This window comes from Malaclemys terrapin, chromosome 21 (genome assembly GCF_027887155.1).
Source record: "Malaclemys terrapin pileata isolate rMalTer1 chromosome 21, rMalTer1.hap1, whole genome shotgun sequence".
Taxonomy (NCBI): Eukaryota; Metazoa; Chordata; order Testudines; family Emydidae; genus Malaclemys; species Malaclemys terrapin.
In genome coordinates, this window is record NC_071525.1 from 18,272,779 (window position 1) to 18,289,233 (window position 16,455).

The window sequence follows — 16,455 nt, forward strand, 5'->3', positions numbered from 1 at the left end:
AATCAGGGCCTTCCCGGGGAACGGCAGACATGAAAAGTGATTCTTTACTGGACACAAATAAATCATAGTTGTTTTTGGCCCTTTGTTTCAAAAGCAGCAGTGACAAAAAATGACACATGAAAATCTATTTCAAGTAACAGCTTGAAAACAGGGAAGTTTACAGTCGGATGCTTTTGGCTTTGGAGTGAACATGGTACCTTGAACATAACATTGTTATTACGAAGTTAGAATCACGTGGCACTGATTGACCTAAACAGAGACCAGGGCCCCATTGTGCCGGGCGCTGCCCAGACACACAGCGAGAGACAGTCCCTGCCCATAAGATTTTATAATATAAGCAGCCCAGGGGACCATTATTAGCCTAATTTTGAAGGTGAGCAAACTGAGCTGAGACAGATGCAGCAACTGGCCCAACCTCACCCTACAGTGTTTTGAGTGGAGCCGGGACTAAAACCCAGGAAGCCTAAGTGCCAGGCCAGCACCTTAGACACAAGCCCATCCCTCCGCTCCTGCCAGCTGCTGCCCCTGAGCTTGAAAGTCCTGTCCATCTGTGAAACGAGTGGGTGAGGGCTCAGGCAGGGTAGAAGAGAGACTCTCTGTGGCTGAGGGGTCAGAGGCTCTTTCCCCCGGGGGCAGTGGGGTTTGGGAAGGGGCAGGCTTTGGGACCTGGCTGCAGAGGACTCTGGGATACCTCCCCACAATGCAGCGCTCCAGAATCTCCAAGGCCTAGTTGACTCCGCCCTGAGTTCAGGGCGGAGCAGGGAGTTGCACCCAGGTTTCCCACGTCCTGGGTCCAGTCCTGGGCCAACCCTTTGCCCCCTTCTCCCCTCGCTGTGACCCCCCAACAGCACTGGATGGGCCGGAGATGCCCAGCCTGGGCCCATGGCGCTAAGGGGCTATTTCCGCCGGACCTCAGAATATTCTGTGGTGGGGGGCTCTGGAGGCTCCGCCCCTTTGCGCTGCAGCTTGGAGAAGTTGATGGAGGCGTAATACTGCTCATCTGGCTCCCCGGGGCCTAGCGGGGCCTGGGCTGCTGCAGCGCCATCCTGGACGTCTTTGGTCCGGCGGGCGGCTGGAGTCTTGTGATCCTGAACGAGAAGCAAGGCAGAGACACCAGGCAGAGACTTGCAACCACCCTGCTGAGCTGATTGCATGGGCTGCCCCAGGCCTCCTTTCCCCCACCCTCTATGCAAATGTATTTCCTGCATCGGGCGTGCACTAGCAAGAGAGGTGGGATTGGGTGTTTCACATTCGCTGCACGCATGAGCCGATCCCATGTCAACACCAGCTCGGTTAATGCATTCACTGCCTCAGCTGCACAGGCCACGCATTAGCAAGATGCATGGGGGTGTGCGCATTTCATGCACCACGCATGCAGGATTTCATCTCATGCATCTCATCACAGAACAGGTTCAGCAAATGTATAGACTGGATTTCATGCACCGGGCATGCATGAACAGCTCCCATGCAGCTTGGGGCAGCCCCGGTGAAGTTAATACATTAATTGCATTGCCTGCACTGGCAGGATACATGGGGTAGTGTGCATTTTACACACTGTGCATGCATGCACTGATCTCATGCATCAAAAGCACCAGTTAAGTTAATGTATTCTCTGCATTACCTGCGCCGGCAATGCATTAGCAAGATGAATGGGGCTGTGTGCATTTTATGCACCGTGCATGCATGATTTGATCCCATGGATCTTGTGGTTGCATAGACTATGCTGATACATTCATTGCATTTTCTGCAGGGTGCATATATTTGCAACAGACACCGTGCCTTCTGCATGCATTTTTGGAGCATATGCACCTAATACCATAGCAGCAACCGCAGAAATGCATTTCTTGCCCAGCTGGTGCATTCGGGAGACACCCAGGGGTTGGCAGCATTCCAGCTCCAATCTAGTCCTGTGCACTTTGTGAATGCACATGAATGCATTCGCTGCATGTCCTCCCCTCTGAGTGAGACCTGAGGGATGAGGTGCATTTTCTGCATGCAGGAGCCGATCCCATGCCATTCAGAGAGCCCAGGTTGGTGACAGGGCTGCATTTCTTGCACCGGGCACACATGCGGGGGGTTCGGTGCCCTGCTGAAAGCCTGACTTATAGTCCTGCATTCATTAAGGGGGTGGGAAAGCAGGGCGGGGAGAGGGAGGAGAAGAAATGGAGGGGGGCAGAGATGGGATGGGGTTGGAAGTGCAGGTGGGCCTCGTCCCCCAGGAGGACTAGGTACATACCATGGGGATTGTGGGGACGTTACTGTAGATCAGGCTGGCCTCATCGGCTGTGTGCTCGGCCTGGCTCTCGTTAGCCATCTCCCTGAGCTCACTGCTGGGGGGTGACGGCTCCCGGCCTCGCAGCCTGTGTGGAGACGGATCAGGATGGACTCATGAGACTGGGACAGGGGTGTAGAATAGCCCCATGGGGAGAGAGAAAAGGTGGACACTATTATGGGAGACTAGAGTGCAGGGGACTAGGATAGGCCAGGGAGAGGGGTTGGAGAGGATCTCGGGGCGGGAGCGGGAATAGCCCAGGGGAGAAGGCAGGGGATCTAGGGATACCATACTTCCGGATTTTCCTGGACATGTCTGGCTTTTTGGTCCTCAAATCCCCATCCAGGAGGAAATTCCAAAAAGCCCGACACGTCCGGGAAAATAGGGAGGGGTCGTGGGGCTTGGGTCCAGGCTGGAGCCGCTGGGGCCAAAGCTGAAGCCGCTGGGACCGGGGCTGGGGGTGCTCGGGCTCCGGTTGGAGCTGCTGGGACCGGGGGTGGGCCGGAGCTGCTCGGCTGGAACCTGGGCCGGCGTGCTTGGCCGGAACCGGGACCGGCGCCCCAGGGCCCGAGCCGAGCCGGGCCGGAGACACTAGGGCCAGAGCTTCTTGGCCGGGGCTGGCCACCGGAGGGAGCCGGGGGGACCAGACTCGGCCGCGCCTCCTCGGGCCCCCCGACCACCGCCACCACCCCAGCCCCAGCTTACCTGCTGCCTGCCTGTTTCAGGCTTCCCACGAACATTTGATTCGCGGGAAGCAGGGGAGGGGGAAGAACAGGGGGGCGGAGTGTTCAGAGGAGGGGATGGAGTTGGGGCGGGGACTTTGGGGAAGGGGCGGAATTGGAGTGGGGTGGGGGCGGGGAAGGGTGGAGTTGGGGTGGGGCCGGGGCCCATGGAGTGTCCTCTTTTTGTGATATTAAAATATGGTAACCCTAAGGGGATCTCAATGGGATATCGGGGGTGGGGGCAGCTGGGTGTCAGGGCGGGAGGCATCAGACTCACTTGTGCACACAGAGCCCGAGAAGGAAGAAGCCGACGGCGATCCCCAGCCCACAGGCCACCCCAACGCCCAGCAGCTTGCCAGGCTCCTCTGCACCTGCAAAAACACACAGCACAGGGCATGGCTGGGAGAGAACCCAGGAGTCTCGGCTTCCAGCCCCCTGCTCTAACCATTAGAACCCACTCCCCTCCCAGAACTGGGAATAGAATCTAGGAATCCTGGCTCCAAACTCCCCTGCCTTCAACTCCCAGACTCCACTCTTCTTCCAGGGCTGGGGAGAGAACCCAGGAGTCCTGGCTCCCTCCCTGACCTGGGGACAGAACCCAGGAGTCCAAGTATCTCACCTCTCCATGGGGGGCTGAAGTCAAAATGCAGGGCACCATAGGTCCCGTGGGGGTTGAAACCGAGGCAGAAGATCTGGGGGCCTCTGTTCCTGCTCCCCGTCCAGCTTAGGGTGCTGACAGCCTCATCCCCCTGAGCCCAGGAGCTGACCTGCAGGGCCCCCCATGAGCCATTCCCAGCCATGGACTCCCCGTCCACTTGCCACTGAAGCTGGGGTGGGGGGTGGGAGCGCAGGCAGCAGCTGCAGCTGATTCTGGGCCCCTGGTGCTGGCAGGACGAGTTCAGCCTGGTCCCCGGCCGGGGGCTGTCTGGGGAGAGCAGGAGACACAGCGACAAATTAATAGTCAGAGAGAGAAACCCTGGGGCAGGGAGTCCCACAGCTTAACCCCACTCACATCCAGTGGCCGGGAGTCCTGCAGGTTAACCCTACTAATACCCAGGGGAAGCGAGTGCCATAGATTAACCTGCTAATATCCAGTGTCAGGGAGTCCTGGGGTCCTTCTGCCCTGGGGTGTATCTTCAGCCGGCCCCTGGGCGCTGATCTGGCCCCATCCTCAGCCAGCTGCGCTTCACACCAACCCACCTGCTTCTCCGCCCTCAGCCTGGGCGCTCACGGCCCTTGTAGACGCCCCAGGAGTACAGTCAAGCCTCAGCTGCCCCCCTTGGAGCTAACTATGGCATGGGGCAAGGGGTGGGGTTGCACTGTCTCCGTTTAAAGGGGCCAGGCACCTGTGACACCTGCTAGAACTCAGCAGCGAGGAGTCTCATGGATTAACACTGCTACTCTCCAGTGTCAGCGTCCCAGGGGTTAACCCCACTCACACTCGACGAGCAGCTGGAACGTCCCCTGGGCGGAGCTCTCCTTGTTCTTGGCCCAGCAGCCATACAGCCCCCCGTCCTCGGCCATCACGTTGGGCAGCTCCAGCCGCAGCGGATTCTTCCCCGCGGAGCGGGTGTCCTCGACGGCTCGGCCCCCCCTCACCCAGCCCAGCGCAGCGGGGGGGCTACTGGCGACGGAGCAGAGGAACCGCAGAGAGTCGCCCTCCCGGGCCGTGAGCTGTGAACTGTTCGCCACCACGGTGCTGGGGTCTGAGAATAGAAATAATTCAGAGCCACTCGCACCCTGAGCCAGCCAGTCCCTGCCTGGGGGCCGGATCAGGGCCAGTGCCCCCTAGAGGGGAAAGGCCCCGTTCCCCACTCCCCGACCCCTAGCGATACCTTGGAATAGCTGGGGGTCGCTCCTGTTAGCTCTGGAGACGGTGATTTGCAGAGTCCTCTCTAGAGCTGAAACACCCATGGCAACATATTAGATTAGATAGAGCCCCACACAGAACCCCTGCTGCACAGCCCAGCACCCCCCATGGATACCCTGTCCCCACATGCAGCCCAGCACCGCCCACTGACCCCCCTCTCCCTCCGCAGCCCAGCACCCCCCATGGATGCCCCGCCCATCCCATGAGTCAAGGTGCTCCCTACTGACCACCTGCCCCTGAGCTCCCTCCACTGATGACCCTCCCTGTGCACGGCGCCCCCTAGCGCCTTACATTGCACATGCACACGCAGGGCCCGGCTGGCCAAACCATAGGAATTGTTTGCCCAGCACCGATACTCCCCAGCATCTGCTCTGCTGAGATTCGCCAGCTCCAGGTGCCCGGCCCCTCCCTGGCCGGAGCTCAGGGACTTGTTCCCCTTGGCCCAGCTCAGGGTGGCCTCGATTCTGCTCCCAGCCTCACAGCTCAGGGTCAGGGAGTCGCCCTCGTGAGTCAGTAGAGACATCGCGTCGCCCTCAGCTTCCCACACATCTGGAAAAGATGATCAGGTGTTCCTTGGTCCCCCCAGAGATTCCCCACTAAGGAGCTGAGATGCAATCACCACTGGGGTGGGACATGGGGGCTGTTTATACAGGGACCCATCGCCCAGCGTGGGGACGTAGCCAGCTCTTGGGTGGGTGCACAATCTTGGTGCCTTTCCATGGCAGCAGGTCTCCGTTGCAGAGATCGGCCTGTAACCCATCTCCTCCCCGCTGCCCAGTGCCCCCCTAATGATGCACCAGGCTCTGGAGACAGAGGGGAACCAGGCCCGCTACTCCCACCTCCTTCCTTACAGTCCTGAGGCTTCCTCAGGCTCTCCCCTCCGGGCACGGATCAGCCTGACCCAGCTGAGCCTGGCGCTTGGCCCTGAGCGCGGGCAGAGCATAACTAGGAGGCGCTCGCTGATTCCCGGGGCTCGCAGTGCGGCCTCTCACCGGGGCGTCCATTCCTGGTCAGGGTACCGGTGATGCTGAGGGGTCCAGGCGGGTCTGTAACACAAACCAGACAGGGGAGATCAGGGGGGCTGGACAGCACCGTGGTGCAGGGGGCGGGGAGTCACTAGTGATCACTGAGCCTAGACATGGACCCTCGCTGTGAGCTCAGCTGGGGGACGGGAAAGTCCCTGAAGTGATACAAGACCCGTGGGCAGGGAAGGGAAGCGACAGATCCGACTGAGCCTGACCCAAGAGGCGCCTGACGGAACCCAGGACTGTGGGAAATCGAAACCCAAGGGACCAAAAATGGTGGGTTTAAATTCGGCCTAATTGGCAGAAGCACTAACGAGGGGCTGGGCTGCTCAGGCCTGGGTACTGGGGCGAGTGTTGCCATCTTGGTGCCACCGTCTGCCAGGTGCCCGGGAATTCAGCTGCTCCCCAAATGTGTTCTCCGCAGGGTGGGCCAGAGCCAGGGGTTTAAATAACCCCACTCCCACCCCCGCTCCAGACCCAGCCACCACCAGGGACATCAGACACCCTCATCATCGTTCCTTTGCCTCCCCTCTCGGTTCATCTCTCCCCAGCCCTCTCCTTTCGCCCTCTGGCTTAGCTGGCCAGGCCTGGGTATTTTGCAGCCCAGCTGCGCCCAGAGGGGCAGCTAAAAGTAACACGCAGAACAGCTGGATGCTGATACCCGCTAGTCCGGCCTGGCAGGGTCTGTCCACGCTGCCCTCAAAGCCCCGCGGTGCCGAGCCTCAGAGCCTGGGTCCATTGCGTCGGGCTCATGGGGCTCGGGCCATTTAATGGGGGTTTCCCTGGGGCAGGGCGGGCCGAGGTCTCTGGGCACTGACCCAGAGCGTGTTTAGTGCCCAACAGCAACTGGGTCCCGTTAACACACTGCCCCATATAGAGCATCCACCGATCCCTGCAGAAAGGGGAGGGGGTGGAGGAGATGCGGTGGAACAGCCTGGGGGGATCTCAGGGGGAACTGGGGTGGCTGGTGTGAGGGGGGAATCCCTGCAACAGGGGACTGGAATGGGGGGGGGTGGATCCCAGCACAGGAGGATTCTCGGGGTAGAGCAGGTCAGGGGTAGAGAGGATCCCAGAAGGGAAGAGCCTGGGGACCTGAGGGCGTGGATGGGAGGGGGGAGCCATAGCCAAGGGGGGCAGGAAGGTTGTGAAGATCCCAAGAGAGGAGGGGCTGGAAGGTGTGGAGGGAAGGAGCCTAGAGTAGAATTGGCTGAGGGTGCATGGTGGGGCGTGGGGATCTCAGCACAGGGCTGAGTTGGGGGTGAGGCTGGAGGGCAGGTCTGGGGAGCCCAGGAGTGGGGATCCCAGCGGAGGGGGCTTGGAGGGGCTGGGTGGGTCACTCACAGCCGACGCGGAGCTGGACGGTTCTGCTGGTGAAAGGTCCCCATGCTGGGTTGAAGGTGACTCTGCAGACGAGCTCTTTGCCGTGGTCAATCGAGGTGGGCGTGAAGCTCAGAGCGGATCTATGGGCCCAGGTGCCATTTGGCAGCTGGGCTGAGACGTCCCGGGCTGTGTTGCTGAATGACCCTGTCCAAGTGACTTGGGGAGGAGGCCCGGAGCAGCGCCCAGGGGCCGTGCACGTCACAGTCACCGGCTCCCCGGGCAGCAGCGTCCCTGAAAACCCCCGCGCCGATGAGATCTGGATCTCTGGCTTCTCTGTCAGCCCTGAGACATGGGGAGAGGGGAGAGAATCAGCTGTGGAGATGGGGCCTTTCCCCTCTAGGGACGCGACTCCGATCCGGGCCCAGGGCAGGGACTGGCTGGCTAAGGGGGGCTGATGAGTGGTGACTGCGGCTGCTCTTACCTGGCACGGAGATCTCTAACGTAGGGTGAGTGCGATAGTAATTGGAGCGGTAACTGTATTTAAAGTCTCCTTTCTTGACTGTAAGGAAATATCTCCCCGCATCCGTCCATCGGGCGTTAGCGATTTGCAGGGAGCAATCGCCACGTACCAGATCCCCCGTCAGCTGGAACCGGCCCTGGGTCTCCTGCGACACCCCCTGGCTGGGGTTACTGCTGGCCACGGGGGGATCAAAGCCCACATTGGCCTTATTCTTGAACCAGTATCCGTAAAGCTGGGCCCAGTTATTGTTGATGTCGAACGAGGCTGGGTACGCGAAGGTGCAGGGGATAAGAATGCAGAGACCTTCCTGCACCGACACCGACTGCGGCACCATGAAGGAATAACCAGACTTCTGGGACAGGGACCCTGCAGGGGAAGGGGAGGGATCGAAGTGGGACCCATAGAGAGCAGAGACCAACCCTGAGTTCCCCCCATAGCTCTGCCGGCACCCCTCACTCCTGACCTGCAGCCCCCTACTTGTCCATCCCTGGTTCCTTGACCAAATCTTACTCCATTTAGTTTCCATTCTTCCCTACATCAAGCCCCCTGCCTGCTCCCTGTCACTCAGCACCCCCTAGCACCACACTGGGGCACTGGGCTCCCCTCCCCATCTGGCCAGTCTCCCTTTCACATTCTGGGACAGACCTGGCACTGCTTAATGCAGTTTCTGCCCTTCCCTCTGGGGCTGCAGGTGCTGCTTACTTACCCCTCCAGAGCAGGGTGAGGATCAGGACCCTCAGCGTGGCAGGACCCCCTGCTCTCGAGGGGGGGCCCTGAGCCGGGAGCTCCCTTTCCCCAGCATCATGCTGTCGCGGCAGGGCTCTGCCCATGGCTGGGGTGTCGGACTGGGACAGACCTAGAGACAGACAGGGGGTTAGAAGTGTGAGAGCAGAGGCTGTTTGAGGGGGACAGATCTGCCTGGGGGACCATCAGTACTGCTGGGCTCTGCAGGGGGCTGATCTGGAACTGCTGGCAGCGCAGTGACCCCCCCAAATCACCAGATGGTCCGAAGAGATCATGGGCTAAAAAAAATCCTTAAATTGGTGAAAAAAAATGAGATTTTTTCTAAGAATCATGAGAGCGGCCAGAAAATCCTGATCTGGTGACAGAAGATGGTGGGAAGGCAGCGCTGCTCAGTGCCTGTTTTGCTTCAGTCTTCCTACAAAAAAAAACATGTGAGCAGGTGACCAGTGAAGTTACCACAGACAGCAAAGCGGAAGGGCTGCAGATTGGGATAAGTAAAGAACACGTCAGAGATCTTCTGACCCATCTGAATGAATTCAGATTAGTGGGGCAGGATGCCATGCAACCCGTGGTGCTGAAGGAATTAGTGGAAGAAATCTTGGAGCCACTGGAAATAATATTTTGAAACTCATGGATGCCAGGAGACATCCCAGAAGACGGAAGAAGGGGATCTTTAAAAGGGAGAAAGGAGGAGCCGGGGAACTATAGACTGGTCAGCCTGACCTCAACACCTGGAAAGCTACTAGAACAATGTATAAAATCTTCAATTTGTGAGGACGCAGGGGTCATCACCAGCATGGATTTACCAAGAACAAATCCTGCCAAACCAGCTTGATTTCCTTCTTTGATGAAGTAACTGGTTGGGGGCTGGGGGAAAGCGATGTGGACATAATATAACTGGACTTCAGCAAGACTTTTGACACAGTCCCATATGACATTCTCATAAGGAAGCTGGAGAAGACTTCTGATGGAACTCAAATGTGAAATTGCAGAACTACTAGCTGTGTTATGTAACCTATCATTTAAATCAGCTTCTCTGACAGATGACTGGAGGATAGCTAATGTGACACCAATTTTTAAAAAAGGCTCCCGCAGTGATCCCGGCAATTAGAGGTCACTAAGCTTAACTTCAGTTCCGGGCAAACTGTATGAAACTACAGTAAAGAACAGAATTATCAGATGCATAAATGAACAGGATTTGATGGGAAGACTCAACGTTGTTTTTATAAAGGGAAATCATGCATCACCAATCTACTAGAATTTGTTGAGGGAGTCAACAAGCATGTGTAGAAGGGTGACCCAGTTGATGTACTTATATTTTCAGAAAGCCTTTGACAAGGTCCCTCCCGAAAGGCTCTTAAGCAAAGTAAGCTGTCATGGGATAAGTGGGAAGGTCCTCTTCTGGATGAATAACTGGTTAAAAGATAGGAAAGAAAGGATAGGAATAAATGGTCAATTTTCAGAGTGGAGAGAGATAAATAGCAGTGTTTCCCGGGGTCTGTATTGGGACCAGTGCTGTTCAACAAATTCATAAATGATCTGGAAAAAGGGGTAAACAGTGAGGTGGCAAAATTTGCATATGGTACAAAACTACTCAAGATAGTTAAATTCAAAGGTGACTTCGAAGAGCTACAAAGGGATTTCACATAACTGGGTGACTGGGTAACCTAATTAAATGTTAAAAAAAGCAAAGTTATGCACATTGGGAAACATAATCCTAACTATACATATAAATTGAGCTGTTACCAGTCAAAAAAGAGATCTTGGGGTATTGTGGATAGTTCTCTGAAAACATTCATCAGTGTGGAAAGATCATCAAAAAAGTGACCAGAATGTTGGGAATCATTAAGAAAGGGATAGTTAATAAGGCAGAAAATGTCATATTTCCCCTATATAAATCCATGGTACGCCCACATCTTGTATACTGCATGCAGATTTGGTGGCCCTATCTCAAACTGGAATTGGAAAGAGTTCAGAAAAAGGCATCAAAAATGATTAGGGGTATGGAACAGGTTTCATATGAGGAGAGATTAATAAGACTGGGACTGTTCAGCTTGGAAAAAAGACGACGAATGAGGTATATGATAGAGCTCTATAAAATCCTGACAGGTGTGGAGAAAGTAAATAAAGAAGTGTTATTTACTCCTCCCCATAACCGGGACCAGCTCTAGGCACCAACAAACCAAACACAATTCCACGGGCGGCAGTTGCGCTCTCGGAGGTTTTTTTTTTTTTTTGCTTAGGGCGGCAAAAAACCTAGAGCCGACCCTGCCCATAACACAAGAACTAGGAGTCCCCAAATGAAATTAAGAGGCAGCAGGTTTAACAGAAACACAAGGAAGTATTTATTCACACAATGTACAGTCAACCAGTGGAACTCCTTGCCAGAGGATGTTGTGAAGGCCAAGACTATAACACGTTTCAAAAAAGAATAGGATAAATTCATGGAGGACAGGTCCATCAATGGTGTCCTTAGCCACTGTTTTCCAGAAGCTGGGAATGGGCGACAGAGGATGGATCACTTGATGATTACTGTTCTGTTCATTCTCTCTAGTGCACCTGGCATTGGCCATTGTCAGAAGATGAGGAGTACTTGTGGCACCTTAGAGACTAACAAATTTGAGCATAAGCTGTCATGGGCTACAGCCCACTTCATCGGATGCATAGACTGGAACATACAGCAAGAAGATATACATACAGAGAACATGAAAAGGTGGAAGTACGTATACCAACGGTAAGAGGCCAATCAATTGAGATGAGCCATCAGCAGCAGAAGAAAAAAAACCTTTGAAGTGATAATCGAGATGACCCATAGAAGGTGTGATGATACTTAACATGGGGAAATAGATTTAATTAGTGTAATGGCCCAACCATTCCCAGTCTCTGTTCAAACCTAAGTTAATTGTATCTAATTTGCATATTAATTCAAGTTCAGCAGTCCCTCTTTGGAGTCTGTTTTTGAAGGTTTTTTGTTGTAAAATTGCCACCTTCAAGTCTGTCACTGAGTGGTTAGAGCGGTTAAGCAAAAAAAAAAAAAAAGTCCCGCCGGCAGAGCAAAAAAAACCAACAACAACAAAACCAGTGCAAAATATCAGGACAAATGCCTAAATATCGGGACAGTCCTGATTTTATCGGGACGTCTGGTCGCCCTAGACTTGCCCATGTGACTCTGGGGCAGTGCCTTCTCCCGGCCCCTCCACAAACGCAGTCAGAGACCAACTGAAGTGCAGCACCTGTGTCCTTTTATTGTTTGTGTCCGTTCCCACCACCTACTATTTACAAGTATTTACAGAGACCAACACTCTTGGAGACCACTAGCTTCCCAGCCAGCAGGGATCTAGAGCCCATGCTCCTCCCTTTGCTGTCTCCCCCTGCTGCCCATCTCTTAGCCAGCTTTATAGGGCAGGCTGGCTAGCCAGGCCTGCAGGTGGATCCACTCTGGTAATTAGGGCGTGGCCCTTCAGCCAGCCCAACTAATACCCTTCTTCCTCTGGAACAGGGCTAACAGGGGCCTGGCTTGTTTCTCCTAGCCAGCACCCTGTTACACCCCTCCCCGCTTAAGAGGTATACGGTCCGGCTGCCCTCGGACCACCTGCCTTTTGGCCCTTTCGCTTTTTATTTTTACTTGGAGTGGGGCTTTCTGCGGGGAAGGTTTCCCCTGGGACTGGTTGAGTCCCAGCCCCCTCCACCAGCACTCGCTCTATCCCCCTCCCACAGAAGGTACACTGCGGAGGTAGTGGCGGCCCCCCTAATTCTCCTTCCCCCTGCAGATCATCACACCAATCACACGGCGGCAGGGGCCCTGACCCCAGCTCCTCCTGTACTGAGGGACGGCGTCAAAAGTTATCCCCTCATCCGGCGGGATCTTCCTTTCCTCAGTTCCCCCACATCTTCATGTGGGTTCTGGACCTCACCCGCAGGTGCTGTTTCCCTGGGGTCCTCAGCAGGGCCCAGCCCTTCCCCTGAGGGGCCTAAGCCTGTGAGTTCCCCCATGCAGGCCTCCCATGGACCCACTCACTCTGGGCTCGGTTGTCTAGGAGTTTTATTTGCCTCGACAGATCTAGGTCCATCCCCAATTCCAACAGCCCCCTGGCTCGGGCGGCATGCCCCCCTTTTGTGGGTGCCCCCTTTCTTCCTTCTTGGTAGTGAACCCCAGTCCCTGCCCACCACCACTGGATATGGTAACTGCTCCAGGACCCCCCTTCACTTCCAGGGGTACCTGGGCCACCTGGTTAAACTTTTTGTCCCTGTGTATGCACCCCAGGGCCATTCTTGCCCCCAGACCAGCCAATGCGGTTTTATCAATGCCTGCTATACAAGCATACAGCCGGATGCTGTATCCAGCACGCCGGCTTGGGGTTTTCTTCCCACTTTCACAGGGACAGCGGGCAGGTTCCATCCCCCTGTCTGCCCTGCTACCATCATCCATCCACTGAACTCGGCCCACCCGCACTCCATCTCTGGGCAGTCCCGTTTTGTATGTCCCGGTTTGCCGCATTGCCAGCAGGTAAGCCTGGCCGGTCGGTCGGGTGTCCCTAGGAGCTCGCCCCTCTTTCCTGGGGCTGGCCTGGAGAACGGCTCGGTTAGTCTCCTCCCCGGCTCCCTATCCCTCCAGAGCTGGTCCTCCCTCTGGGGTCCCTCGGCCTCTATATACTCTTCAGTTAACCTGACTGCTGCCTCTACAATCTCCTGCTGATGCCGCCTCACCCAGACCTGTATTGTCTCAGGGATGCTTTGTAACAACTGTTCCAGGACCACACTGTCCATAATCTCCACCGTGGTCTGTATCTCGGGCCGTAACCACTGGGTCACCCAGTCCATTAACCTCTGGGTAAAGGCACCGGGCCACACAGCCGACATCCAGCGAGTGGCCCGCAGCTTCTGCCGGTAGCGTTCGGCTGATAGGCCCACCAGGTCTAGAATAGCGACCCATATTGTCCCATAATCCCGAGCGTTTTTGTCACTCAGTGCCATATAGGTGGCTTGAGCCTCTCCCACCAGGTGCGGCATGAGCCGGAGGGCCCAGGTTGTCCTTTCCCACCCAGTGCCCGTGGCTACCTGCTCAAATGTCCCCAAGAATGCATCTGGGTCATCTGCCAGGCTCATCTTGCATAGTCTCCAGTCCGGAGCCCGGGTGCCCTCACGCACTGCAGGACTCACCACCCACTGTAGGAGCTGTGCTTGGGTGTTGGTCTGCTCCCTGATAAAATCCTGCAGGCTTCGTTGTTGTTCCACCTGCCAGGTCAAGAAGGCCTGCTTCTCAGTCTGCTGGGACAACTGGACATTGACCAGGGCCTGTTGCATCTCCTCCTGCTGCTTCACCAGCCATTTTAAGGTCTCTTCCATCTCCAAGGCCGCCAACCACAGTCGCTGGTGTCAGGATCCCAGACAAGCCCCCACGTGTAGCAGTGCCTGCTCTCGGCCCCTCCACAAACACAGTCAGAGACCAACTCTGGTAATTAGGGCGTGGCTCTTCATCCAGCCCAACTAATACCGTTCTTCCTCTGGAACAGGGCTAACAGGGGGCCTGGCTTGTTTCTCCTAGCCAGCACCCTGTTACAGATTCCAAACTCCATTTTGCTGTAATTTTCCACAGTAAGAACAAGGAGATGTCCTTACACCTGGAAGAGACTATAAAAGGCTGATGCCTCATCTCCATCTTGTCTTCAATCCTGCTTCTAATCTCTGGAGGGACTTTGCCACAAAATGAAGCTCTGAGCAAAGGACTGAATGACATATCCCAGCTGGGGATGTTCCAGAGACTTGATTTGAACCTGCAGTTTATTCCATCGCTGCTACAAGCCTGAACCAAGAACTTTGCCATTACTGTATGTAATTGATTCCATTTAACCAATTCTAACTCTCATCTCTATCTTTTTCCTTTTATGAATAAACCTTTAGATTTTAGATTCTAAAGGATTGGCAGCAGCGTGATTTGTGGGTAAGATCTAACTTGTATATTGACCTGGGTCTGGGGCTTGGTCCTTTGGAATCGAGAGAAACTTTTTTCTTTTACTGGGGTATTGGTTTTCATAACCATTTGTCCCCATAACGAGTGGCACTGGTGGTGGTACTGGGAAACTGGAGTGTCTAAGGAAATTGCTTGTGAGACTTGCGGTTAGCCAGTGGGGTAAAACCGGAGTCTTCTGTGTTTAGCTGGTTGGTGCCTTGGTGTGTATAGGAACCCCAGCCTTGGGTTGGGACTGTGCTGCTTTAAGCAATTTGTCCTCAATTGGCACTCTCAGAAGTGTCCAACCAAAAGCCACCATCGTTACAAAGCCGCTTCCCTGTTTCCTTCCCCTGCCTAAAAATTCCTCTCAGCTCCTGCAGCACCACTGATTGGCTGCCCTTCTCCAGGAGGCGGGGCAAGTGGGCAGGGCAGCCAATCACAGGAGTGTTCCCCCTCTGGGCAAGGCTGGAGTTCTGCAGCCTTGGGGCTGGTCACAAGTGTAGTGATCTGGGGGTGGGGTAGGGTGTCTCAGCCTGGATCTCCCGTGGCCCATGCACCATCCCCTGCCAGAGCAGGGTGGGACAGGCCCCGCTGCCCAGGGCTGGAGGGGCAGAGGCCGGCCCTGAGAGTTTCAGCCTACATCCCCATCCCTGGGGGGCTGCCCTGCCCCTGTGCAGTGTCTGGGACCCCAAGGGGTCTGTGCCCCAAACAGCTCCATGGTGGGGGCAATGGAGCAAGTGCGGCTGGAGGAAGAAGTTTGCACGTAGAAAACTGGGGAACCCCCTGCTGTACGTGGCCCCTTGAGCCGACACCTCCAGTGTGGTCTCCATGGTGGGGGAGCACTGGGGTGGGACCCTGCTCAGGCTCGGGCACCAGCAGAGGTGTGGGGATGTGCAGCCCAGGGCTGAGATGGCAAGGGGCTGCACGTCGGGATTGAGGGGCACCCCAGTCTCCACAGAGCATCCAGCTCCCTCCCCCACCCAGCTCCACTCACCCCTAGACCTGCAGAGGGGGCCCAGCGCCTGGCTCTCCGATCCTGCAGCCCGGGTTCCCCAGGGTTTGTGACTCAGGGTGTGGGGAAGTGGAATGCACAGGAATGTGAAAGCAGAAGTGGGTGCTGAGGGGGGCAGGGGAATATGTTCTCTCAGAAATCCCAGCACCAGCATCCTGCCAAATTCCCCTCCCTCTGGTGGGGGCTGCCTGCGGCTTCCCTGCAACAGGGTCAGGCTGCATATTGTCTGTGGGGCTGGAAATAGAACCCAGGAGTCCTGGCTACCAGCCCCCCCCCCCCCCCGCTCTGACCACTAGACCCCATTCCCCTCTCAGAGTCAGGAATAGAACCCAGGAGTCCTGGCTCCCTGCCCCCCATCCCAGCTCTATCCCTTTATTACTGCTTTTTCCAGTCACACAATAATATTTGAACACTAGCAGCTCACACCTCTTATCATATTGTACATGCTGCAGACACTAATCACTCACCACAAGCTGAGATGCATCCGCCTCTGGGGCGGGGCAGCTGGGGAACAGCGACACAGCGACACTGCCCAGGGGTTGCTCACCCAGAGCTGAGATGCATCTGTCTCTGGAGTGGGGCGTCTAGGAACAGCGCACTGGAACAGCAGATGTCTGGTTAGGATGGCTAGAGAATTCTGACTCCTATGGGAAGAGCTGGGTATGTGTGGAGACCTGCCTGGCAGGGAGCGGGTGGAAGTGTCAGGGCGAGGGCTGCGGCAAGATGTGAGATTTCAAGACAGGAAGGGGAAGTCAGCTGGTGAAACTGGCAGTAGAACGTCTTGCACAAGCTGGTTCCAGGGGCTGGAGATTTTGGTGCTATTGACGCAAGAGAGAGATTGTCACAGATACTGGCCAGCAAACATGGACAGCCGGCTTCCGGCCCTACCACAGGGGGATTGACTAGGGGTGGGGGGAAATGGGGGTTGGGGCCTGTCCCCTCTAGGGGGCACTGGCTCCAATCTCCCCCGGGGTGGGGCACTGGCTGGCTCTGCGGGGTGGGAATGGGAACAAGGGTCCT

At 56.0% G+C, this 16,455-nt stretch overlaps 1 protein-coding gene across 1 annotated transcript; it reads right to left on the reverse strand.

Moving 5' to 3' along the window:
- Positions 1-86: 86 nt before the first annotated feature.
- On the reverse strand, positions 87-16,096 carry LOC128826807 (sialic acid-binding Ig-like lectin 16). The gene is made up of 12 exons (XM_054010294.1): positions 15,903-16,096; positions 8,436-8,585; positions 7,691-8,095; positions 7,231-7,551; positions 5,842-5,910; positions 5,156-5,401; positions 4,830-4,895; positions 4,434-4,700; positions 3,614-3,919; positions 3,272-3,365; positions 2,237-2,360; positions 87-1,088 (listed from the first exon to the last, which is right to left on the reverse strand). The coding sequence occupies exons 2-12, from the start codon at positions 8,557-8,559 to the stop codon at positions 897-899; spliced, it is 2,214 nt and encodes a 737-aa protein (XP_053866269.1). The 5' UTR covers positions 8,560-8,585; positions 15,903-16,096; the 3' UTR covers positions 87-896.
- Positions 16,097-16,455: the final 359 nt, after the last annotated feature.